The sequence below is a fragment of the Megalobrama amblycephala genome, linkage group LG15 (genome assembly GCF_018812025.1).
Source record: "Megalobrama amblycephala isolate DHTTF-2021 linkage group LG15, ASM1881202v1, whole genome shotgun sequence".
Taxonomy (NCBI): domain Eukaryota; kingdom Metazoa; phylum Chordata; class Actinopteri; order Cypriniformes; family Xenocyprididae; genus Megalobrama; species Megalobrama amblycephala.
The window spans coordinates 3,505,233-3,531,171 of NC_063058.1; the positions used below are offsets into that span (position 1 = coordinate 3,505,233).

The 25,939-nt window shown below is 36.0% G+C and overlaps 3 protein-coding genes and 1 long non-coding RNA gene across 4 annotated transcripts in view; 1 reads left to right on the forward strand and 3 right to left on the reverse strand.

Annotated features, from left to right (window-relative positions):
• Positions 1-610: 610 nt before the first annotated feature.
• Positions 611-1,094, forward strand: LOC125246622 (histone H2B). The gene has a single exon (XM_048157599.1). It carries the CDS (start codon positions 653-655, stop codon positions 1,025-1,027), a length of 375 nt encoding a protein of 124 aa, XP_048013556.1. The 5' UTR covers positions 611-652; the 3' UTR covers positions 1,028-1,094.
• Positions 1,095-13,124: 12,030 nt separating this feature from the next.
• On the reverse strand, positions 13,125-13,689 carry LOC125246629 (histone H2B). The gene has a single exon (XM_048157607.1). The coding sequence runs from the start codon at positions 13,646-13,648 to the stop codon at positions 13,274-13,276; it is 375 nt and encodes a 124-aa protein (XP_048013564.1). The 5' UTR covers positions 13,649-13,689; the 3' UTR covers positions 13,125-13,273.
• A 720-nt stretch (positions 13,690-14,409) lies between these two features.
• The window catches only part of LOC125246660, a 33,379-nt gene continuing 21,849 nt past the window's right edge, over positions 14,410-25,939 (reverse strand). Inside the window, exons 3-4 of the mRNA XM_048157636.1 lie at positions 25,014-25,359; positions 14,410-14,792 (exon numbers count right to left, since the gene is read on the reverse strand). Coding sequence (XP_048013593.1) covers positions 14,468-14,792; positions 25,014-25,359 — 671 coding nt within the window. The 3' untranslated portion in view covers positions 14,410-14,467. The remainder of the gene's footprint in view (positions 14,793-25,013; positions 25,360-25,939) is intronic.
• Positions 20,673-24,583, reverse strand: LOC125246676. The gene is made up of 5 exons (XR_007179928.1): positions 23,776-24,583; positions 23,083-23,115; positions 22,959-22,996; positions 22,257-22,359; positions 20,673-21,499 (listed from the first exon to the last, which is right to left on the reverse strand). It is a non-coding gene; the product is annotated as an uncharacterized LOC125246676 (long non-coding RNA).

Genomic DNA, 25,939 nt, shown 5'->3' on the forward strand with positions numbered 1-25,939 from the left:
AAATATAAACTGTTTCACAGTAAAATATTGGGATTATTAGTGTTTTTTCTTTTAGTTCTCTTTAATGATGATACCCAGAATATGTTCGTTTAAGTGGCGCATAAAGACCTTTTGTAGTATTACACAATGTATAAAGATATAACTAACTTTAAATTAGATCAGAATGGGACTAAAGTTTGCAGAGTTCAAAATACAGAAAACATTAACAAAACTAGTGTTTGTTTTACACATGAGCTTATATTTATTATTCGTGTAGTTCAACAGTTTCATGAATCAATGAAGTCTCGAGGAAAAATGTTTTTAAAGGATGTCTGACTGATAATGGTCTCTTTCCTCCAACACTCCCTCAATGGGTCTAAAGGGCTTTTAAAATCACACGATGGTTCACAATATTTAAGAATCGCTTATTTTTTTCAAACTAATAAAAAAAAAAACTTTGAGCGGTTGGCGGCGGCGCATGTGATTGGCTCTCATTCCGCTCGTGATGCTTTGTGTTGTCCAATGAAATACGAGTTTATGGGTTTGGCCTATTAAAAGAGGCAATCAGAGAATTTCTGTATCTCTTTGAAAATTAGCATAGGGCGGTGAATAAATACCTCTGTGTCGCTTCTGTTTTCACAATGCTTTGTGAAGTTTGTGTTCAAAAAGCATCATGCCTGAACCAGCAAAGTCCGCGCCTAAGAAGGGCTCCAAGAAGGCCGTCACGAAGACCGCCGGTAAGGGAGGAAAGAAGCGCAAGAGGTCCAGGAAGGAGAGCTACGCTATCTACGTCTACAAAGTCCTGAAGCAGGTTCATCCTGACACCGGCATCTCTTCCAAGGCGATGGGCATCATGAACTCTTTCGTCAACGACATCTTCGAGCGCATCGCCGGTGAGTCGTCTCGTCTCGCTCACTACAACAAGCGCTCCACCATCACTTCTAGAGAGATCCAGACCGCCGTGCGTCTGCTGCTGCCCGGAGAGCTGGCCAAACACGCCGTGTCCGAGGGCACCAAGGCCGTCACCAAGTACACCAGCTCCAAGTAGAGATTCAACCGAGACTCTCAGCGACCCAAAGGCTCTTTTAAGAGCCACCCAACTTCTCCTTAAAGAGCTTCTGTTTGTAGGACTAAATGTGAGATGTATCGAAAAATTTAACTTGAAATGAGTGGGCTTTCTAAACTCTCGTGACTAATTTCATCCGTGTCTAATCCAAAGTTAGTTTTTGTCATTGTTCAGAGACCTGTTCGGCAAAATAACTATTTTAAGAACTTTATAGTTATTATTTTTTAATTATATTAAACCTGTTGAATTTATTATTTATTGCGTTTAGGTAAACTATGGGGTTTGGAATGACATGGATGAAGAAAAAAGGTTTTCAGTTTTGGACAAATTAAAGTACACACAGGTTGAAATCTCAATTTTAGCCCTGAAATGTTGTTACAAATCATGTACTTTTTTTATTGTTAAAACACTTAAAATTTTAAGCTCACTAGTAACTGTTGCTCCATCATGAGAAATCTGCATATTAGTGGAGATCAAGTTTACTATATGCTGTTGGGCATAAACAGTTTAGGACCCTTGACCAGATATGTCAAATGAAAGACCGGAAGTCAGAGATGCGATCAATTGAAGAAATTTTACTGAAGAATAGTTTGCAGTTTCATCAGCAGAAGTCAGCTTCAGGTCTCACAAGGAGTTTGTAGGCCGCTCTGCATACATTCACATTTCCACAACAATTATACTCTAACTGTGTCTACTAACTATGTCATTATTAAGGTAAAAATGATTCCGATTGGCTAAGAGAAGATAGACAAGATTAGAAATCTTCTACACATGGACAGATAGTCAGAAGCGTATATCCATGCATCAGGATGCTGACGAGGGGACCCTGGATTTAGGGACTAAATGTTCCTTCTGGGGTCATGAGGTGGCGTCTCTCAGTCTCCAGCCGAACTGCCAATTGTCAGGACCTGCACAGAATATTAGCACACAGATTCACATATATATATAGTGAAGAGGCAAGGGAATTTTGAAGCATGTGATTATAAGGTTCATTACTGTAGACAGGAACATTTGGGCCTAGTTAAGTTGAATTCTGATTCATAGTAATAGTTATTATTTTAGTGAAATTCTCTCGCCAGGAGGGTGTTTTTACAATAAAGTCTGATAAATCTTTCAGTCTTTGGATTTCTCATTGTCAGCTTATTATGGACTAATGCCCTGCAGCTGTCTGAAAATGTTTTTTTTTTAATGAAATATCTTCCAACTAACCTGTCAAATGATGACGACTGAAGCATCTAAAGGCAGAAACACACCAAGCCGACGGTCGGCTGTCGGGCAGTTTTTGTTCGGCGACCGACTAAGTTTTCTCAGTGTGTTCCACATCGTCAGCTTTTTTTTCGGCCGATTCGAATTTGAAATGTTGAATCGGCGTTGGAGCTCGTCGGTCCATCGGGCCATCTGATCATTCTGATTGGCTGTTCAGCTACTGCCACCTGCTGGTATGGAAAGGCATTTCATCTTACGCAGGCGCAGAATGGACGAGCTACTTGGCCGTCGGCTGTCTAGCGTTGGTTTGGTGTGTCAGGCCAACTTTGGACACAGACGCTGCTGACGTGAGCCCACCCCTCAGTCTGCTTTCATCGGCACTAGTTCGTCACCGTTGGCTTGGTGTGTTCCTGCCTTAAGACTGAAGGACAATAATGAGAACTCTGAATATTATTGGAGCAGCTATTATGATGCTTAATGAAAGAAATCAAGTTGACAAACGTTGGTGATAATATAGCATATTGAGAGGTTTATAAACATTTTGAGAAAGCCGGTCATTTTTGACCTCAAACACCACAAGTGTGACTTAGTGCCATTTTAGTCAGGGTATCTTCCGTTCATTCATGTTTTGATTTGATATTGAAATCAGAAAAATGAGAAAACCGCACATTTTTTCGTTTTTCATTTTTAAAATGAAAACGAAAAAACAAAAAACTGGCTTGATTTTTCTTTTTTCGTTCTGGGGTTGAAAACAAATAAGCAGTTTTAAAATTCGATCTCTACATGTGGGCGGGAATGAAACGCCTCTTTCCGCTGATTGGTCACGGAGACGTCAAACCATGTCTTCGTCAGTTGTTCATCGGTTCAGCTCAACAGAATAAAAGTCCCTCGCTCTACAGCTGTACGGATTCTTAACGCGTTTATTCTACATTTAATCTCGTTCTATTGAAATATTAATTTACTTTGCTGCTGCACACAATTACCCCCATTCTACAACGTTAGCACACTGCCTGTTTTACTGAAGTGACCAACTATAAAAATCTAGCGAAGCTGCTCAACGCATGGTCAGCGAATGTATAGGCATACATTGAATTAAAAAGTGCAAATCAGTAGCCGATGAAAATATGCAGCAGTCATAACTTTTGTTTTAGACAACACCCTGAGTTTTGGACATGGGATGAATTTGAAATATGACAGATATGAAAATATATTACATGCTATTAGTTCATCAAAGCGGTGCTATAGAGAGATGGGCGTAAAATGCGAATTGGATGATTTGATGACGGAGGTGAACTCGTTTATGCCAATTTGAAATAGGCTATCACACATTTAAAAAAAGTAAAATAAATAAAGGGAAAAATGTTAAAACAGTGTTAAAAAATAACCATTATAGTGCTCTCTTAAGAAGATATCAATTATACTTTATCAATATTAGGCTATATATCAAAACCCTGAAATAACACTAACAGTAATGAGATAAAGAGTATTTTTATAGCCTATTTATTGTCATCTGTCTGTGTCAGAAATTAACTGTAATTGATTTAATTGATTTTCAGGGGATTTTGGGATTTTTTCCTAATCTTATTAAATATGTATGCTTTCTTTTATGTTAAGTTCTTAAATTTAGTCAATTAAATTAGAATAATATGACGCTATAGGTTGTTACCAGTTAAATCAGTATCAACCAAAGGCTTGCAGAGGTGTCAAAGAAGCACCACCTGAAGTTGCTTTTAGATTTACGAGTTGTTAGATTGCTCAGAGAGGGCAGTATATGTGTAGGAATTAAAGTTTAGTCGGCAGAGAAATTAAAACACCGGTTTGTGTGACATTCATTAATACTCAATATTAATGAATAATGAAATAAACTCAGAATATTGCCTTAAACAAAAGTTATAACTTTAAGAAAAGGAAAAAAAATAGCATGTTGCCTATATATATATATATATATATATATATATATATATATATATATATATATATATATATATATATATATATATATATATATATATATATATATATATATGATACACAAGGATAACTGAATATTTGACATTTGACATGTCCTACACTTCTCTATGAAAAAAAAAAAAAAAAAAAAAAAATAGAAACAAAATAGAATTGGCATAATATTCATAGCCTATCTATCATTTCATATCCATCCCATGTTGTCTAAAACAAAAGACATTTTTACACTCAATGTTTCAAAGATGTAGGCTGGGGGTAGGCTAGTTGTGTGAGGCTGCAAAGTAAATTAATATTTATGAGATAAACTAATATTTCTCATGATGAATTAATGTCTACACAGAATTAAGCCCCGACTCGAACGATTTGTGTCAAGCCATTCACTAGTCTGGCTATTTGATGAGAAAGACATTAAATGTAGAATAAACGCGTTAAGAATCCGTACAGCTGTAGAGCGAGGGACTTTTATTCTGTTGAGCTGAACCGATGAACAACTGATGACGACATGGTTTGACGTCTCCTTGACCAATCAGCGGAAAGAGGCGTTTCATTCCCGCCCACATGTAGAGATCGAATTTTCAAACTGCTTATTTGTTTCCAACCCCAGAACGCAAAAAAGAAAAATCAAGCCAGTTTTTTGTTTTTTAAAAATGAAAAACGAAAAAATGTGCGGTTTTCTCATTTTTCTGATTTCAATATCAAATCAAAACATGAATGAACGGAAGATACCCTGATTCATTTTGTACAAAATAAAAGCATTTCAAAACAAGTTTCCTAGTTGGTCCGTGTACGTTTTGATAGTTTGTTTTCCAATTTGAAATGAAATACGCAGAAACGAGAAAATGGTCGTTTCCCGTTTTTTCGTTTGTTAAAAAAACCGGAAAAACGATATTTTGACTCGATTTTCGTTTTTTCGGGTCATGGATAGAAAATGGAAACGACTTCAAAACTCGTTTTCCACATGTGGGCGGTCATTACACGCCCCTTTCAGCCGATTGGTCAATCAAATCTGAGCCAGTGACGTCATCTTCAGTTCGTTCAACAAAATAACAGTCCTCTGCCGCTATATCAGTAGCTGTCATAAATCGGCTTCCTTCTGTGCAACCTAACGCGTATTTCACAGAAATATTTATTTCAGAAATGATAATCAGCACACAGACTGTTGTAATGCTGTTTGTAGTTTAATATGCATAGTGAATATGCATATTTGAAACTGCACTACCCACACAGAGGAGCGGATGAAAAGCTCAAAAAAAAAAAAACTACAGGTTTTTTTTTATTCTATTTTGAATAAATAGAATAAATCACAATAAATAAGTAGTGTAAGCAATTTTGAAAAACGAACAATAGCTCATCTCTCTTTATTTATTTATTTTATATAGCCTAACATTGCCTGCTGAATATAGGCTAATGTTAATAACCCTTTGGTTAAAAGATTGAGGGAATATGTAAAGATCAAACATTGAAGATCAAAATTACAGCTACATAGCTATTTTAGTTATGACAAAAATAATATATAAATGTTAAAACGAATTAATTTAAAGCTGAACTGAAACAGAAACCGGCGTTATAACTACCTCTCTAATTTGACACAAATCCAAATGTTTCAATATTCACGATTTGGAGGCTAAACTATATTTATTATTTAAACGCTTTTATTGTAGCCTACACAGACTACTTAAAATGAGCAGTATAACTTTTTATATATTTGGTTGAATGTATGTTATTTTGACAGTTAACAGGCTGTTATGTCAAGTTACTAAAACTGATGTTGTGTGTGCGTGAGGCGCCGACGCGTTCACTTGAATTTTCTCATAAAAGCGGAAACAACTTAAAATACTCAGACATTTATGGTCAAATATATGTAACACCATTCGAATCTGTGAATGGTTAAAAAGGCCTATTATTTTTGTACACTCACAATAAAAACAAAACATTGCTCGTAAAATAAACAAAGAAATTTTCTGCCGTCTCGTTTCCTTTCTGTGAACTTCTCAAAAATGAACCGACACTCATATTGTCGCATTTTTTCCCCTTTCATTTTGGTAATATGTTAATTACTTAAGTGAAATATTTTTATTTATTTATTCCTTTTATATAGGCCTAATAGAATCCTTTGTAGAATCTTCCGTTCACAGAAGCGCTGCAGGTGCGTGATGATGATGAATCCTTATGTTCTGTTGTTTATTCTGCTATTTGTTCATAGGCTAAAACTAAACCCCTGGAATTTTTTAATGATTCACAGACATTTATCAAATTTCGTTTAATTCTAATTTAATATAATCTTGTCGGTTAATGAAACGATGATCGCATCAGTTGAAAGTCAGGGGGAAAAAACAGAAATTATTTTGACAAAGCAGCAATAATTTTCGTTTAGTTTAAGTTTTTCAAAACATCCACAGAACTGCATACAGTAAATTTTCCCGCTGTTTAAGCCACGAATATTTACAAAATAAAATAATTACAAAGATGATAGAAGATAATAAAATAATTACAAAGATAATAAAAGTTCTATGTTTAATATACGAGTTTTTTTGTTTTGCTGTTGTCCACTAAAGCAATTGACGCAGAATCGCCAATAGCCGTTAAATCGAAATTGAAAGTAAAATGTTCAGGGCCATTTATAGCTAATTCATTCAAAAGCGAAGGAAAGACAGAAAAAGTGAGGATAGCAAGTAAACTGTGACATATAATAATGTTCACTGTGTTCATAAAAGTGTTTAATTTAAGAGATAAACTCTGTATGGCCATTTATAAGCTAAGGAAAACTAAAAAGTCCCCCGATGGTGATACCGTTATTAGGTGTTGCCACCTAGTGCCTATTTTCTAATATGACTGCATAGTCTACTGCAAGGAATGCGTCTGCTAAATGATTGAATTTAAATGTATAAAATGTAAACAAAACATTAAAATAAGAAAAAAAATAATGAGTGCACTAGCCACTGATCTATAACAGAGAATAGTCTATCATTATGTATAGCCTATTGATCGGTGGTAGTAGCCCAAAGGATGTCATGCGCTAGGTAACATGTAGAGGCATTTACATTTTACATTTTAAAAACACAATGACAGCTTAAAAACAGACTTAATTAAATTTACTGTAGGTTTTTTTTTTTTTTACTTTTTTTTTTATCTGTGCAAACATATTTCTGTGAAATACGCGTTAGGTTGCAAAGAAGAAAGCCGATTTATGACATCTACTGATGTAGCGGCAGAGGACTATTATTTTGTTGAACGAACTGAAGATGACGTCACTGGCTCAGATTTGATTGACCAATCGGCTGAAAGGGGCGTGTAATGACCACCCACATGTGGAAAACGAGTTTTGAAGTCGTGTTTCCGTTTTCTATCCGTGACCCGAAAAAAACGAAAATCGAGTCAAAATCTCGTTTTTCCGTTTTTTTTAACAAACGAAAAAACATGAAACGACCGTTTTCTCGTTTCTGCGTATTTCATTTCAAATTGGAAAACAAACTATCAAAACGTACACGGACCCTAGTTAAACATTAAAGCATGGTCCATGTACATTTTGATACTTTGTTTTCTAATTTGAAATTAAATAAGCAGAAACAAGAAAACACAACCTTTATTTATTTTTTCATTTTTGTTTTTGTTTTGTTTTTTAACAAAAAGACAAGATTTCGGCTTGATTTTTGTTTTTGTTTTTTTTTGTTTTTTTGGTTCACAGGTAAAAAATGGATAAATGTCTTCAAAATTCATTTTCCACATGTCGGCAGTCATGAGACGCCCCATTGGTCTGTGCTTCACCCGCTTGGCGCTGTCTAGTGCAGATTCACCACACAGATTTAACTGCACACAGCTAAATAAAACAGAGGCTGGGTGCAGATTAATATTTAATATTTCTGATATAAAAATTTCTGTGAAACACGTTAAGTTGCATGTAAGAAAGCCCAATCTAGGACCTGCCCTGTACAGTTTAAGACGCGGTACTGCTATAGCAGCGGAGCTAGAGGACTATTATTTTGTTAAACAGACCTGAGCAATGACTGATGACGTCACAGGCTCAGATTTGCTTGACCAATCGGCAGAAAGGGGCGTCTCATGACCGCCCACATGTGGAAAACTAAATTTGAAGGTATACCCGTGAACCAAAAAAGAAAAATCAAGCTGAATTCTTGGATTGAAAACGAATAATCAGGTTGAATATTCAATCTCTACATGTGGGCAGGAATGAAACGCCTCTTTCCGCTGATTGGTCAACCAGACATCAAACCATGTCATCATTAGTTGTTCATCTCAACAGAATAAAAGTCCCTCGCTCTACATCTGTACGGATTCTTAACACATTTATTGCAACTACATTTCATCTCTTTCTCATAAAAAATTAATTTACTTTGCACACAACTACCCCTAGCCTACTTTTGTTTTAGACAACATCCTGAGTTTTGGACATGGGATGAATTTGAAATAAGGAATCAGGAATCAGGGTATCTTCCATTCATTTGTTGTTTGTTTTAACATTGAAATACTGTCAGCACTCAGAACATCTCAAACGGTCGTGGTCTGAGTGGCTCTTGAGTCTGTGCAGACACAGCAGACAGTTATGACCGCAGGGCAGCAGGTGAGGATCGCGGTACAGACCCAGACACACTGGACACATCCCCAGATATCAAAGTTATGTTTCCAAACGTTCTGTTTTGGTTGTGGGAACGGTGATTTGAAATGTTCTAAAAATGTGGAAATTCCAGTTTGCTTAACATTGCTGGAATGTTTTTTAAGGTTAGCATAACGTTCTTACAATGTTCTTTTGACCTACATTTTATTAACAATACAACATTCTAGGAATGTTGATTTGTAATGTTCCAAGAACGGTAAAATGTCCGCATTCTTTAACCCTTAAACATGCAAGAAAATGATTGTCATTTTTATATTTTCTGGATTTAAAACATATCCAAAGGAATTTTTGAAATATTTGATGTACTTTGGATTTTATGAGTTGTATCTCCTGAGACATGGGTATAAAATAAGGATTATCCACAGTATTGACAATGAATGGTGTCTCAATGTAAACTGGGCTCCCTGTACTGGTCATTAATAAATAAATGTGCTCAATAATAAATAATAATAATATATAACAATAAATAACAATAGTAAATAAATATGTTAATATTTATTTGTAAAACTGATATTATTATGTTTAGTTGACAACATCTTTGCAATTTTAACTAGATATTTTCTTGCAGAGATTCACACAGCTCATTTTATGGTAGAACAGGGGTGTCCAACCCTGCGGCTGGAGGGCTACTGTCCTGCAGAGTTTAACTCCAACCCTGATCAAACACACCATTTTAGTTGACAGATGTTTCCGTTATTTAAGACTGTCCAGTTGGTTTGTTTGTGTGTGTCTAGTGCGAATGTGTTGTAGTATGTTTGCATATACATATTCATTTGGGCTGTTTGGTAATTGCTTGGTTCAAGGGTAATCACCTTTAAAGGGAGGTTCCATCAGCCTGAAGGGGTTTATTCTAGGATAACAACCGGCTGGATTTACATTATCCCGCTTATTACACAGTTACTTGCCACATAAGTAAATAATTAGACACAAAATATTGATCCGAGTTGAAATATTTTTTTTTTCAGCTCTTTGAACGCAAAGCTTCTGCGGAGAGAGCAGTTGGTAGCGGCCAAGTTCAAACTAGATGGATAGACATTTCAGGGATACGCCACAGTCACACCACTTATTAAACGCCACTTAAATAATTATGGGAATAAGAGATATTGATCTGAGAAACTCTTTTAACCCTCTATGGTACGGTGTTGCCTCCAGGCAACATGGTCTATTTTAGTTTGTTTTTAATAAAATAAAGCACAAATTGATTGATCAAGCATATCTCAGGACAGAATAACTCAAATACTAATCAATAAAAGTGCAAAAAAGACCATAACATGACCAAAAGGGTCCATTTTGTGTCCGGTTTCAGCACATGTGCACATATCACATGGCTCCATATTTTCTCCATTGAAAAGTGCTTTTTTCACTTGTTTGTAACCATTTAAACACCCACAAAAAATATGAGTCACCTTCACTGGCAAGTAAAGAAGTATTTTTAAGTAATTTACATTATATATCATCAAATGTTTTAGAGAAAATATCAAAAAACTGTGTGTTGCCTCAAGGCAACATTGTACCATAATGGGATCGCATAAGGCCATACAGCCGTAATAGGTTTAAATACAAATGGATCATATTTGTAAGGAAAAGAGTTAGAATTATCTAAATATGTTGGCATTTTCACATGATTTCGTAATGTACTTAGAAGAATACTAATTCACATACTATATCTGCATATATTATGATCTGCACATTTTCTATAGCTTCAGAAAGGTATAAAACACAGGTAGCATTGGCGGTTGATGAGGGTGATGATGAGGAGTTAATGAGGGGTTATACTGTAATGAGGAAATTGAAATCATAGTGACAATCCATCAGGGAGAGAGTGAGGGTGAGTGAGAAGATGGAGATGAGGATGAAGATGGATATGATAACTTAACCCTCTATGGTACGCAATATTATATCAATGAGGAAAAAAAAAATATTTGTGTTGTTTTTCCTGCTTAAAATTGGACACTTTAACAATATCAATAAACATTTTCATAATTTTTTAATTTATTTAATTTTTATAAGTTTGTTGCCTCAAGGCAACATTGTACCACAATGGAAAAATTTAAACATTTGGCATTTTCATGTAGAAAAAAGAAATATATTTATTGAAAACATTCATTTCTTTTAATTAGACACTTAAACAAACATATTTATCTAGTTTTTAATGTATTAAAAGTTTCATATTTAATAAAAAGTAACATTTTATATCCAGCTGTTGCCCTCAGGCAACATTGTACCATAGTGGAACGCAAGTATTACCAAACCATCATATTTTTATGTTATTGTATTAAAACTGTACCTGTTATCTTATAATCCAACAGTGTACAAAACAATAGTCGCAAAATGGCAGCAGCTGCATTTGTATGAAACAAGAGAAAGCAGGTCAACGATACTGGATGACAATTAAATAACTGTACACAAAATATTGATTTGACTGAGTTTTATTATTTTATTAGCTCACCAAACACAAAACTTTGACGACAACAAAAAAAAGAAAAAAAAAAGAAAAAAAGTTCTTAGCAAGTGGTGCTGACTTCAGTAACCTGGATGAGCCTGTGTTATCTGTTTTCAGTGGTTGTTTTCGGGGAATAACATACCTCTAGATGGTGCAATTGACCAATCAGATAATAAACTTAAAATAATATCTTTGTTAACATTTAAAAAAACTGGACATTTTACAGTTTTTGGACCGTTACCAATCAACATTCATAGAATGTTGTAATATTAATAAAATGAAGGTCAAAAGAACATTGTAAGAACATTATGCTAACCTTAAGATAACGTTCCAGCAATGTTAAGCAAACTGGACATGTCCACGTTTTAGAACATTTCAAATCACCGTTCCCACAACCAAAACCGAACGTTTGGAAACATAACTTAGTTATCTGGGGATGTGTCCAGTGTGTCTGGATCTGTACCGCGATCCTCACCTGCTGCCATAAGTTATTACTACATATGAACTTCTTTACAAACATTTTTTATTTTTTTTTAATGGATTTTCTTGTGGATGAGATGGAGCAGATAGTAAAAGAAAAACATCATCAAGTGTCCAGCATGCATGCGGTCTTTCAGTTTGGTTAAACCGTTCTCATGTGTGCTGGACACTTGATTTTCTTTCTCTATCTGCTGCATCTCATCCATGAACAACCTCTTTAACTCTTGTGCGGTGATCAAAACCCTTTGCCTAATTTGGTGTTCGGGTCAAAAATGATGACCTTTTAAAATTGCTTGTATGTCTCTCAGTTCACTTTATTATCTCTAAATATTGGAATCAATCTTTTTTTGTCAGCTTGTTTTCTTTCGATAGCACAGGTTTTGTATTTCTTTTTGGATCTGGCTGATTGCAGGCCTCATTACTCTGAACTTTTGCACCTCAATTGTTGACAGAAAAAAAACATTTAAGGGTAATTTTGGCAAAATTGAATTAAATTTTAATATATTCTTTACAATTGTTCACACTAGTGTGCTTTAATGTGTAACTTGTTTTGAAATTATTTTATTTGGTACAAAATGGCACAAAATCACACTTGTGGTGTTGCTGGTCAAAGATGACCAGCCTACATAAAATTGCTCATAAACCTCTCAATATGCCATATTTTCACCAATATTAAGAAACTTAATTTCTTTCATTAAGCATCATAATAGCTGCTCCAGTAATATTCAGAGTTCTCATTATTGTCCTTCAGTCTCAGATGCTTCAGTCACCATCATTTGACAGATCACTTGAAAGATACTTTTTTAATAAACATCTTCAGACAGCTGCAGGGCATTAGTCCATAATAAACTGACAATGAGAAATCAAAAGACTGAAATATTAGACTAGTGTAAAAACACCCTCCTGGCAAGAGAATTTCACTAAACTGTTTTATTAGCGTAGACTAAAATGAATAAGAAGTCAACTTAACTAGGCCCAAATGTTCCTGTCTACAGTAATGAACCTTATAATCACATGCTTTGTAAAGGCATATAGTAAACTTGATCCCCATTAATATGCAGATTTATCATGGAGCAACAGTACTAATGAGCTCAAGTATTGTAGTGTTTTAACAGCAATAAAAGTACATGATTCGTAACTTAAAAACATTTGAGAGCCAAAATTGAGATTATACCTGTGTGTATTTAAATTAATAATTTGTCCAAAACTAAAAGCCTTTCAAGGTCATTTTAAACCCCAAAGTTTACCTGGATTTAAAAAAACAAAAAAAACAAAAAAAAACAAAAACAAATCTGAGTTGCTGTCGCTCAATAACGATGAAAATTATAGCCTTGTATTAGACTCTGATCAAATTTCATTAAACACTTTAGAAAATCCACTTATTTCAAAGCAAATTTCTCGATAAATGATATTTAGTTCTACAAACAGAAGCTCTTTAAGGAGAAGTTGGGTGGCTCTTAAAAGAGCCTTTGGGTCGCAGAGAGTCTCGGTTGAATCTCTACTTGGAGCTGGTGTACTTGGTGACGGCCTTGGTGCCCTCGGACACGGCGTGTTTGGCCAGCTCTCCGGGCAGCAGCAGACGCACGGCGGTCTGGATCTCTCTAGAAGTGATGGTGGAGCGCTTGTTGTAGTGAGCGAGACGAGACGACTCACCGGCGATGCGCTCGAAGATGTCGTTGACGAAAGAGTTCATGATGCCCATCGCCTTGGAAGAGATGCCGGTGTCAGGATGAACCTGCTTCAGGACTTTGTAGACGTAGATAGCGTAGCTCTCCTTCCTGGACCTCTTGCGCTTCTTTCCTCCCTTACCGGCGGTCTTCGTGACGGCCTTCTTGGAGCCCTTCTTAGGCGCGGACTTTGCTGGTTCAGGCATGATGCTTTTTGAACACAAACTTCTCAAAGCAATATGAAGTCAGAGGCGACACAGAGGTATTTATTCACCGCCCTATGCTAATTTTCAAAGAGATACAGGAACTCTATGATTGCCTCTTTTAATAGGCCAAACCCATAAACTCGTATTTCATTGGACAACTCTAAGCATCACGAGCGGAATGAGAGCCAATCACATGCGCCGCCGTCAACCGCTCAAAGTTTGAACTACACCCTGACTGTTTCCTTTGTTTCGTTTCCCGCTCTTTTTATTAGTTTGAGAAAATAGGCGATTCTAGACAAATATTGTGAAACATCGTGTGATTTTAAAAACCCTTTAGACCCATTGAGGGAGTGTTGGAGGAAAGAGACCATTATCAGTCAAACATACTTTAAAAGCAGTTTTTCCTCGAGACTTCATTGATTCATGAAACTGTTGAAACTACACGAATAATAAAAGCCCATTTGTGTGAAACAAACACTACTTTCGTTAATGTTTTCTGCATTTTCATCTCTTGATAACTTTGGTCCCATTCTGGTCTAATTTAAAGTTAAATCTTTAAATAGTATAATATACTACAAAAGGTCTTCGTGCACCACTAAAACCAACATATTCATATCATCATTAAAGAGAACTAAAAGAAAAGATACTGCTAGTCTCGATACTTTACTGTGAAACGTCGTTTAACCTAATAACATGTTCTCCAAATCAAAAAAACAAATCGTTTCAACAACTACATTTCTATATGGCTCTTAATGTGAGAGAGTGGGTGGCTCTTAAAAGAGCCGTTGGGTTGGTGTAGTTGTTCCTGGTTTCAGAAGTTTATCCTCCGAAGCCGTACAGAGTGCGTCCCTGTCGCTTCAGCGCGTACACAACATCCATGGCGGTCACGGTCTTTCTCTTGGCGTGCTCGGTGTAGGTGACGGCATCGCGGATGACGTTCTCCAGAAACACCTTCAACACTCCGCGGGTCTCCTCGTAGATCAGACCGGAGATGCGCTTGACACCGCCACGGCGAGCGAGACGACGGATGGCGGGTTTGGTGATTCCCTGGATGTTATCGCGCAGAACTTTACGGTGACGCTTGGCGCCTCCTTTTCCGAGTCCTTTACCGCCTTTGCCTCTTCCAGACATGTTTAACACAACTCTATCTAGCGATGATAAAGAATTATAGACGAGTGTTACTAGGAGGCCTTATACATTTGCTTACAGGACCTGAGAGAAACCAGCATCGCGTCAGAAGGCGCAATACGCCCCTCCCCTCAATATATTTCGAGCACAAAACACTGTGATTTCACCCTAACACTGATCTAACGAGGCCTGTGCTTTAACCATCTAAGGTACGGTGTTGCCTCCAGGCAACATGGTCTATTTTAGTTTATCTCAGGACAGAATAACTCAAATACTAATCAATAAAAGTGCAAAAAAGACCATAACATGACCAACAGGGTCCATTTTGTGTCCTGTTTCAGCACATGTGCATGTCCATGACTCCATATTTTCTCCATTGAAAAGTGCTTTTTTCACTTGTTTGTATCCATTTAATCACCCACAAAAAGTATGAATCACCTTCACTGGCAAGTAAAGAAGTATTTTTAAGTAATTTACATTATATATCATCAAATGTTTTAGAGAAAATAACAAAAAAAAAAAAAAAAACTGTATGTTGCCTCAAGGCAACATTGTACCATAATGGGATCGCATAAAGCCATACAGGCACAATAGGTTTGAATGCAAATGTATTGCATTTGTAAGGAAAAGAGTGAGAATTATCTAAATATATTTCCATTTTCACATGATTTTGTAATGCACTTATAAGAATACTAATTCACATACTATATCTGCATATGTTATGATCTGCACATTTTCTATAGCACTTCAGAAAGCTATAAAACAAAAGTAGCACTGGCAGTTGATGAGGGTGATGATGATCAGGGGTCATACTGTGATGAGGAAGATGAAATCATAGTGACAATCTGTCAGGGAGAGAGTGAGGGTGAGAGAGAAGATGGAGATGAGGATGAATATGGATATGCTAACTTGATATAATAACATAAAAATATTTGGTAATATTTGTGTTCCACTATGGTACAATGTTGCCTGAGGGCAACAGCTGGATATAAAATGTTACTTTTTATTAAATTTAAAACTTTTAATACATTAAAAACTAGATACATTTGTTTGTTCAATAGATACATTTGTTTGTTCAAGTGTCTAATTAAAGAAATTGATGTTTTCAATAAATATATTTCTTTTTTCTACATGAAAATGCCAAATTTTAAAAATTTTACATTTTGGTACAATGTTGCCTCGAGGCAACAAATTTATAAAAAATAAATTAATTAAAAATTTATGGAAATGTTTATTGATATTGTTAAAGTGTCCAATTTTAAGCAGAAAAAAAAAACAACACACATAATTTTTTCCTCATTGATATAATATTGAGTACCATAGAGGGTTAAACATTAAAGCATGGTCCATGTACATTTTGATACTTTGTTTTCTAATTTGAAATTAAATAAGCAGAAACAAGAAAACACAACCTTTATTTGTTTTTTTGTTTATTAAAATCAAGTTTTATAAGATTCATTGGTAACACTTTATTTTAGGGTCTTTTAACTAGTTTCTTATTATCATGCATATTACTAGACTATTGACTGTTTATTAGTACTTATTAAGCACATATTAATGTCTTATTCTGCATGAATTTATTATACATTCTTAATCCTAAACTTAACAACTACCTTACTAACTATTAATAAGCAGTAAATTAGGAGTTTATTGAGGAAAAAAGATATAGTTAATAGTTTGTGTTCCCTTTACTAAAGTGTTACTGAATCATTTGATAAAGAGAATATTATAAGATTGTCATATCATATACAGAGATACTGAATGACAATGAAAGGTGACAGTTTAGTATATTTATTAGACAGTTCAGATATATGTTAGGGTTAGGGTTATAAATGATTTCAGTCCTCTGGGATTTAAACTGTAGGTCACTGTAGGCCAGGTGAAAAAATACTATAGTAATTTATAGTAAATACTATAGTGTTTTTGAACCATACTATAGTAAATTGTAGTATACTGTATATATTATAGTATTTGCAACACTTTGTTAATGAATGCTACAGAATACTGTAGTATTAACTACAGTGAACTGATAAACTGTAATACTATAGTATACTTTAGTTTTCAAAAAAGACTGACCAAATTCTTAATGACCCTACTCACCCTCTATATCATAAATTCATGAGAAGTAATAGGTCAACTGGTAGAATTTTACAACAGAGAATTAGAACAGAAAGGTATAATAAATCATTTGTCCCCATAGCGATCAGATTGTATAATGATCAAGTGCATCGTAAGTTATTATAGTTTTAGTTACCTGTTAATATTATATATTTTAATGTTAAATGTTGGATTGTAATTCTGTATTTGTAATTTTGTATTTTGGATTGTAATTTTTCATTTTTTGTAGTATTACTTCCTTTTGTCTTTATTGTTCTTTTTATAGACTGTTTGTGTATTATGTGTTGTGTTTTTTTGTTTTTGTTTTTGAAGAATATGTTGTGATAAGGGCGCGTAATGAATGAATGACCATATGAATTTCCCCTTGTGGGACAATAAAGTTTACCTTGAGTTTTTACTACAGTAAACTGTAGTATTGTAGTATAATATACTATAGTTGTAGAAGACTTGGTAAAGTATTGGGTAAAGTAACTTGTTTATATTACTAAAGTTGTTCTATTACCACAGCAACTATAGAATTGCCACAACAAATTAATTCAAGTACTTTACTATAGTATGGTTCAAAAACACTATAGTATTTACTATAAATTACTATAGAACTTGGCAAACTACGTCACTGTGTGTTGAATTATGGGTAGTCGCCGCCATATTTTAGGTCACAGTCGTCAGTCATCCGCCATTATTACAAACGTTCCTGGACTCTATATTGAAAAGAAAAAACAATGCACCGATCCAAGGAAAAGCAAAATCTTCCATACCGAGAAAAGCATAATGAAGTGTCAAAGCTGAGGTATTTAGAAAAACTTAAAATAATCAACGGACTCGATCCGTACAAGCATACGGATTATGTATTGTGTTGCATATGTGTTGCGGATCTATCTATCTCTTGAAATATTTTCCTATATACCTGCATTAGTGTATTATTAATTTGATACCTTTATTTGATTATTTGATTATGTATTTCTTAGGTTTTGCACTCTCAACACCATAACGAACCTCCGCTCAAGCCATGGGTGATCCTCAGCGCTAGTGGCCAAGTGGAGTGTGCGCACTGCACATGCATGGCTGGCATAGCAGAGTCTTGCACACACGTCGGGGCTGTCCTGTTTAAAATTGAAGCAGCAGTCCGGATACGGGGGACCAAGACTGTCACTGATGTTCCAGCCTACTGGATTATGCCCGCAAATGTCGAGAAACTCCAAGCTGAGGTGGGCTACAAGATTGACTACACCTCTGGTGCAGCTAAGAGGGTTGAACTTGACAAGTGCATTAGTGGGGAGAGAGGGATGTCAGGGATACGTACTCGTTCTGTCTCTGTGAGTTCTTGTTCACATGAACCCACCCTTTCAGACCTCTCACCGTTGCTTCAAATTATGCTTACTCAAACCAAGGCTGATTATCTTTCTGAGATGGAGGAGAACTACCATCATTATATCAATCCTGTGAAGCCACATGTAGTGCCAAAATGCCTACAGCACCTTTATGACCCAGGAATGGATGAATGCCACCCACATGACCTGCTCCAGCATTGCAACACCCTCTCACACCTGGAAGCAGTGACAGAGACACCGGCAGCTGCAGTGGAAGCTCGGACAAGACTGCAGCATCGATCACCTGTCTGGTACACATCAAGAGCAGGAAGAATAACAGCTTCTAATATGCATGCAGTTCTGTCCACTAGTGTTCAAACTCCAGCTATATCAACCGTGTCAAGAGTGTGCTATCCCAAAAAAACAGCAACCTCAAATACCATCAGACGGGGGATAGAAAATGAAGAAACAGCAAGGCAGACCTATGTGTCACTGACAGCACCCCAGCATACGAACCTAAAAGTGCAGCAATGTGGATTTATTATAAATCTATTGTTTCCTGAGGTCAGGGCATCACCTGACGGCCTCATTAACTGTGCGTGTTGTGGGAAAGGCTGTTTAGAAATCAAATGCACATTTAAGCACCGCAACAGCTCCATCCTGCAGGCTTGTGCAGATGACAGCACTTTCTGTCTCCAGGTAATTGATTGGAGGTTACACTTAAAAATCACACACAAGTACTACAGTCAAGTTCAAACACAGATCTTTGTTACTGGATCAAACTTTTGTGATTTTGTTATGGACAGCGAAAGACTGTGCTGTGGTTCGGGTCTTTCCGGATACACAATACTGGAGAACAGATCTAAAGAAAGCACATGACTTCTTCCACAAGGTTTCACTACCTGAGCTTGTGTCTTGTTGCTACATTCAACAAGCCTCCACAAAGACACCTAATTCATCAGAGCTGCAGCCATCTCACACAAAAAGAGCAGGAACACAGGCACAAGACAACAGAGAAAGACATAAAGAAAAGGCATAAAGGCCTTTGTAGAGGCGCTGAAGACCTGGATGACATGGTGGCTTGTGACAATGACAGCTGTGCCCTTCAGTGGTTCCACCTCAGTTGTGTGGGACTGAAGCAGGCACCATCAGAAAGTGAGCCATGGCTTTGCACCTCCTGTACATCTAGAAACATTGGAGCCCAAGTGTGTTTTTGTATTTTAGTTAATTAATTCACTACTTGTTTTTTACTTATTGCATTGTTGACCATGTTCTTGATACTTGAAGTTTACACTGCTGTTACACCATACACCTGTTCTATCTATCTATCTATCTATCTATCTATCTATCTATCTATCTATCTATCTATCTATCTATCTATCTATCTATCTATCTATCTATCTATCTATCTATCTATCTATCTATCAGTTGGACTTGAAGTTTACAGCACTGTTACATCTTACACACCTGTTGTATTTGCACTACAGTAGAACTGAACTTTTCAATTAAATTATTTTATTTAACTTACTGCCTTGCTTGTCTTTGATACTTTGCCTTGTTGTGTTAAGGATAGACTGACCATTTAAGCCTCTGATACTCTTTATTTGGGAGTCACACTTGTGATCTTCAGTCAAAAGTGACCGAGCACCTAAAATGTAACTTTTTTTTTCGCCCCAGTAAAATCAATGGAATATATTTTTGTTCAATAACATCTTTTTTATTTTGTATTGTGAGAATTTCAAGGCACTAATTAATATGTAATTGTTACAATCAAATTCTGCCCATTGAAAAATAAAAAATATATATATTTTTATATTACTTTTCAATGAATGCAGTATTTCATGTTAAAATAGTCAGTGTAAAACATTCAAAAGTTCAAATCATATGTAAAATAACATTTAACATTAACATGTTCGTGTGTATGTATAAGTACACAGACATGTGTAGTGTAATATCTATGTGTGTGTATATATATATCCTTTTGAAGTGGATCAAAAAAGTTAAAGTTGTCCTAAGACAAGAACGCATTCTGATTTTTTGGATGTCATTCCTTGAGAGCAATCGATTTGACAGCATTAATTTCTTAGTTTATGGTTTCATAACAGCGCTGGGGCACATATTAGTCAAAGCACAGCATACAGACACAATCTTGTCCAGGAGTGTCATGTCCTCATCTCTACATGGGAGTGTCATGTTGATTGTAACGATTTCATTCAGTATGGTGTACTTTGTGCGTACACTCAAAAAAATAACTCATTGGATGAACCCAATTTAATTGATGGCATGTTTTCCATCCAATAAATATGTGTGGCCCCAACTCAAAAAAGACAAATTCATCCAATGAAATGTAATTGAGTTGGTCCAACTTAATTTTATCAAATACAGTTTAAATGAAATTGATTCATTTATAAAAAGAATTTTATTTATGCTTGTCCAACTCAAAATAAATCATTTAGTTTGACACAAAATTTAGTTTTAGTTCGTTTTTATTTAAAAGTCATAAAAGCAGGTATAAAACAGTTATTTACTGTTAAAGTATCACAATATTAAAAACAATGGAAATATGCACTAGCTGTCAGTGATCAATATTAAAAATAAACATTTGCTGTTTAGTAATGAATTATTACATTCATAACTTTAAAATATATACCATTTAAACATTCATTTAGCCAACGTTTTTATCCATAGCAACTTAGAAATAAGGAACAATTCATCTTAAGGAGGCAATAAACACAAGAAGTGCTAAAAAATACAAAGATTCAAACATTATTCAGAATAGTACAAACTAGAACAGTGAGGAATTTAATAGTGAAAGCATAGTGTTTTTTAAGAGTCAGCAGGATGCCATTAAGTGTTCACAGAAGAGATGAGTTTTCAGTTGTTTCTTGAATATTGTCAGGGATTCAGCTGTCCAGTTAGGGTTAGAGAGATTGCAGATGTTCGAAGAGCATTGCAATAATCCAGTCTAGAAATGACAAGGGCCTGGATGAGAAGTTGTGTTGGACGCTCCATTAGGAAGGGCCTGATCTTCCTGGTATAGTGCAGTGCAAACTTAAATGACCAAGTTGTCTTTGTAATGTGGTCTCTGAACGTCAGCTGGTCATCACAGATTACCACAAGGAATTACAGTTGATGAGCCTAGCTGGATGGTGAAATCATGCTGAATCATCAGAGTGGCTGGGAAGATGAAAAGTTCTGTCTTTGCCAGATTGAGTTGCAGGTGATGTTCTTGTATCTATGCCGAGATGTCCACCAGGCAGTCCAAGATCCGTGCAGCTACTGTCAGATCATCAGCCTGAAATGAAAAGTAAAGCAGTGTGTCATCAGCATAGCAATGGTAGGAGAATCCATGTACCATTAGTATACAGTACTGGTCAACGGTTTGAAACAACTGTGCTGCTTAATATTTTTTTTTATAACCTGTTATACTTTTTTCAGGATTCTTTGATAAACAAAAGTTAAATAACAGCATTTATTTAAAATAAATATTTTATAAAGTTTGGGGTCAGTAATTTTTTCCTTTTTTTTTTTTTTTTTTTAAGAAATTAATACTTTTATTCAGCAAATATGTGCTAAATTGATAAAAAGTGATAAAGATTTATATTGTTAGAAAAAGATTTCTATTTTGAATAAAAGCTGTTTTTTTTTTCATCAAAAATTATCATAGGTTATAAAGACATTAAGCATTTCAAATATTGATAATAAATCATATCAGAATGATTTCTGAAGGATCATGTGACACTGAAGACTGGAGTAGTGATGCTGAAAATTCAGCTTTGATCACAGGAATAAATTATATTCTAAAGTATATTAAAATAGAAAACCGTTATTTTAAATTGTAATATTTCACAATATTACTGTTTTTTCTGTATTTTTATAATAATAAATAATGGTAGCCTTGATCAGCATAAGATTCTTCTTTCAAAAACATTAAAAATAGTAATGCATCTAAACTTTTGACCGGTATTGTATATGAATATATAGAGAAGGGAAGGGTCCCAGAACTGACCCTTCAGGTATTCCTGTGACTAGTGCTTGATTGAAAGACCTACCTGTGAGATTCACACCAGCAATGTACAGTTCCTATGATGCCCTGCGATGAGAGCGTGGATAAAAGTAATTGATGGCTAATGGTGTCAATACAGTTGCGCCAGTCTGTGGAAAGATGGGAAAAAATAAAATAAATATATTATATATATCATACATACAGTACTGTGAAAAAGTCTAAGTATTTTCACAACCTTCACAATCTTTTGCTGTTGTGTGTCAGTAGGAAATTTACATTTTCAAATATTAATTTTGCCATTAATTGTAATAATCCATTGAGATTTTTTATATGCACAAGGAGCATAACAGCCGGTATGATCTGATCTCACCATCATCAAGTCCACCTGTGATTACATGAATAAACAGAAATAACTGAGATAGACTAAATCCAGAAGAACTGCAGCAACGCCTCCAAGACACTTTCAGAAACCTTGCTGTGGTTCCTCTGGATTTAGTCTGTCTCAGATCTTTTGTGTTTCTTCATGTAATCGCAGACTCGATGATGGTGAGATCAGATCATACTGGCTGTTGTCAGACTCCTTGTGCATACAAAAAATTTAACTGGATTACTACAATTAAAAGGAAAAATGAATGAACTGATATTTCCGACTGACACACACATATACATATATATATATATATATATATATATATATATATATATATATATATATATAATCAGTCTAGTAATAGAAAAAAAAACATACTTTTTGTGTGGAGGGGTGTGTCTGCCACATTCACAATCCTGAAAATAAGAATAAAAGTATTATTACACACCATATTTAACAAATTACATGTAAAAATCTGATTATTTGAGGAAATATGACTTACCATCTCTAGGATGTAGTCACAATGATGTTCAAACTGAAAAAGATGTACATTTTATTTGAATAACGTTAACGTATGAAAACAGACGCTTTTGATTACACGGTTCAATTTTATACAGAGTCCCAACAAACTCTGATGCTGACATTACACAGAAAATTTAAAAAATACACAAGACTCATCATCAGAGACACAGATCCATCATTTTAACAAAAAACAAAAAATCTAGATATGTTGGGTTTGCGATGTTATAAAATGGCGGGAATGCCACAGAACTAACGTGTGCAGCAGTGACTGATGAGCGCGACGTTCAAGCTGGAAAAAAGTATGAAGCATGCATAATTATATTTGGAAATATTGCTAGCCATAAATTAATTTGCATCACTTTGTTCCCTGGGCTAGCAAACTTGATTTGAATTGAGTAACGTACGTTAGTCGATCGCAAGCCAACGTATTCAATGAATGAAATAAAGCCAGTTAGCTATAGTCATATTCTGGACTGTACGCTGGTCTTGCTCACTGTCAGTGCTATTTTGCACATTACGTGAGTCTGAATTTAAGCGAAGGTGCGTTTGTATCCAGTTGTTAAAACAATTCACCTCGATTAATTATTTTAACGCTGTATTTCACTCAATATTATGATATACACATTCCTTGGCATTGAGATCATTATTTAACCACAAAACAACTAGTACTTACCAGCAACGAATATCCAAAAGCAACGAGTATCCAAAAGCAGAGACTCAGCCGAGACGGTCCTTTCACCAGCATGAGAAAATGGCGCCGGCGGTCACACGAGTGCGTTGTCTGAGCGTGTCTCGCGCATGCGCAGAAGGCACTCCCATTTCCCAAATGTAATTAAATTTAGTTGGTCAAATTTAAATAAATTTCATAGATTAAACTATTTAAATATTTTATGTTAGACTCATTAAATATAAATACGTATTACTCCTAATTAGATATGTTTAAGTAAAGTTGAATTAAATTTAAATGTGTCATATCTATGAAGGGCCTGAATCATTTTTTTGAGTGTACACATCCAATCACCCTCTCCACATGCACCCTGAGGTGAGCTATCCGGCATGTTTCCTCCACATCTTTTGCATCCAGCCGGCTGCATCCTCTTGAGAAAGCAGGTGTTTTCACTTCTGCACACGAGTCCAACACTGTCTCTGACTTCAAACCCACGATCTGCCAGCACCAAGTCCCCAGGTAACAGTTGATTAAGAAGGCCACTATTCTCCGTCACAAGCTCGTCACTGACACGACCTCCCCACCCTTTGGAAATTAAAGATATAGATCCTCGTGGTGTAATGCCAGTTAGATACTTTAAGGTGTGATGGTGTTTGTAGTGGGAAAATGTCTGTGCTCTAGCTTTGAGATTTGATGCTCTTTCAATACGAATTTCAAAGCAGTCCATAATAACGGACACAATTGCCAAAAGCCTCGACAAACTGATTGTGGCATGATGGGAAATTTTGTTTACTGTATACAATAAAGATTGTGTAACTACATGCTCTGGATGTCAGAGGTTTGTTAATAAAGATTTGGTTTTGTGTTTAATGCCGTGAGAAAATGGGCAAAGGTTTCAAGAAATGTTTTCGCACTTGTGAAAAACTAAAGGATGTGCGTTTACAATATTACAATTCATATTTATTTAAATACATAGTAATCTGTATTTCTCGAAAACAAATATTTATGCATACATTTTATTATTGGTCATTTTTGACGTGTACTAGCTAGTGTCAAAAGATGTATTAACTCCTATTAAGCGTTAAACTGGAAATGGTCTCGTTCAGTGTAATTTTGGTGGCTCTTAAAAGAGCCTTTGGGGTTTGATGTGGCTGATGCGGGTTTAGGCGCGCTCTCCGCGGATACGGCGGGCCAACTGAATGTCTTTGGGCATGATAGTGACCCTCTTGGCGTGGATGGCGCACAGATTGGTGTCCTCAAACAGACCGACCAAATAAGCCTCGCTGGCCTCCTGCAGGGCCATGACAGCGGAGCTCTGGAAGCGCAGATCCGTCTTGAAGTCCTGAGCGATTTCTCGGACCAGCCGCTGGAAGGGCAGTTTGCGGATCAGCAGCTCGGTGGACTTCTGATAACGGCGGATCTCTCGGAGAGCCACGGTCCCGGGCCTGTAACGATGGGGCTTCTTGACGCCGCCGGTGGCCGGAGCGCTCTTACGGGCGGCTTTGGTAGCGAGCTGCTTCCTCGGGGCTTTACCACCGGTGGATTTACGAGCGGTCTGCTTGGTTCTTGCCATTGCTGCAGTCGACTTTTCTCTCTTCTCCTTGCGCTGGAAATGCTGCTCTGTGTTACACGCCTGCTTTTAAGGCATTGCGAGGCCATGAGCTCATAGTGTCGGGAGGGTGCCGAGGCTTGTGATTGGCTAGAATGGCTAATCCGTGACGTGTGCTTAATGACTGCTAGCCAATGACTGCGCGTTTCCTCTTTTTCAAATAATGTTTCCCGCTCAATGTGCTTTGTTCGGTTAACTCAGTGTACATGATTGACACCTCCATGAGCTTCATACTCACATTGTTATATTTATTTATTCTGAAATACTCTTTACTCCTTAATTCCCAGTGGTTGTGCAGATTTTGGATTAGAACAAAAACACATTATAGTCTGTATACAAGCAATATAGAGTCTAAAATATATAAAGCAGCGTGCGGCCGTGATAATAAAAAACAAAATTCCCAGAGTAACATTGATGACTAGTTTCTGTTACCCTGACGCCGATATGTCTATTGGTTTTTATTTTGGGTAATCTATCAAAATAATATTCAATACATCAAATAAGACAAATGTATGCTAATATTAGGGGAGATGAGTTAGTTGGCGATCCTACACGCTTCCT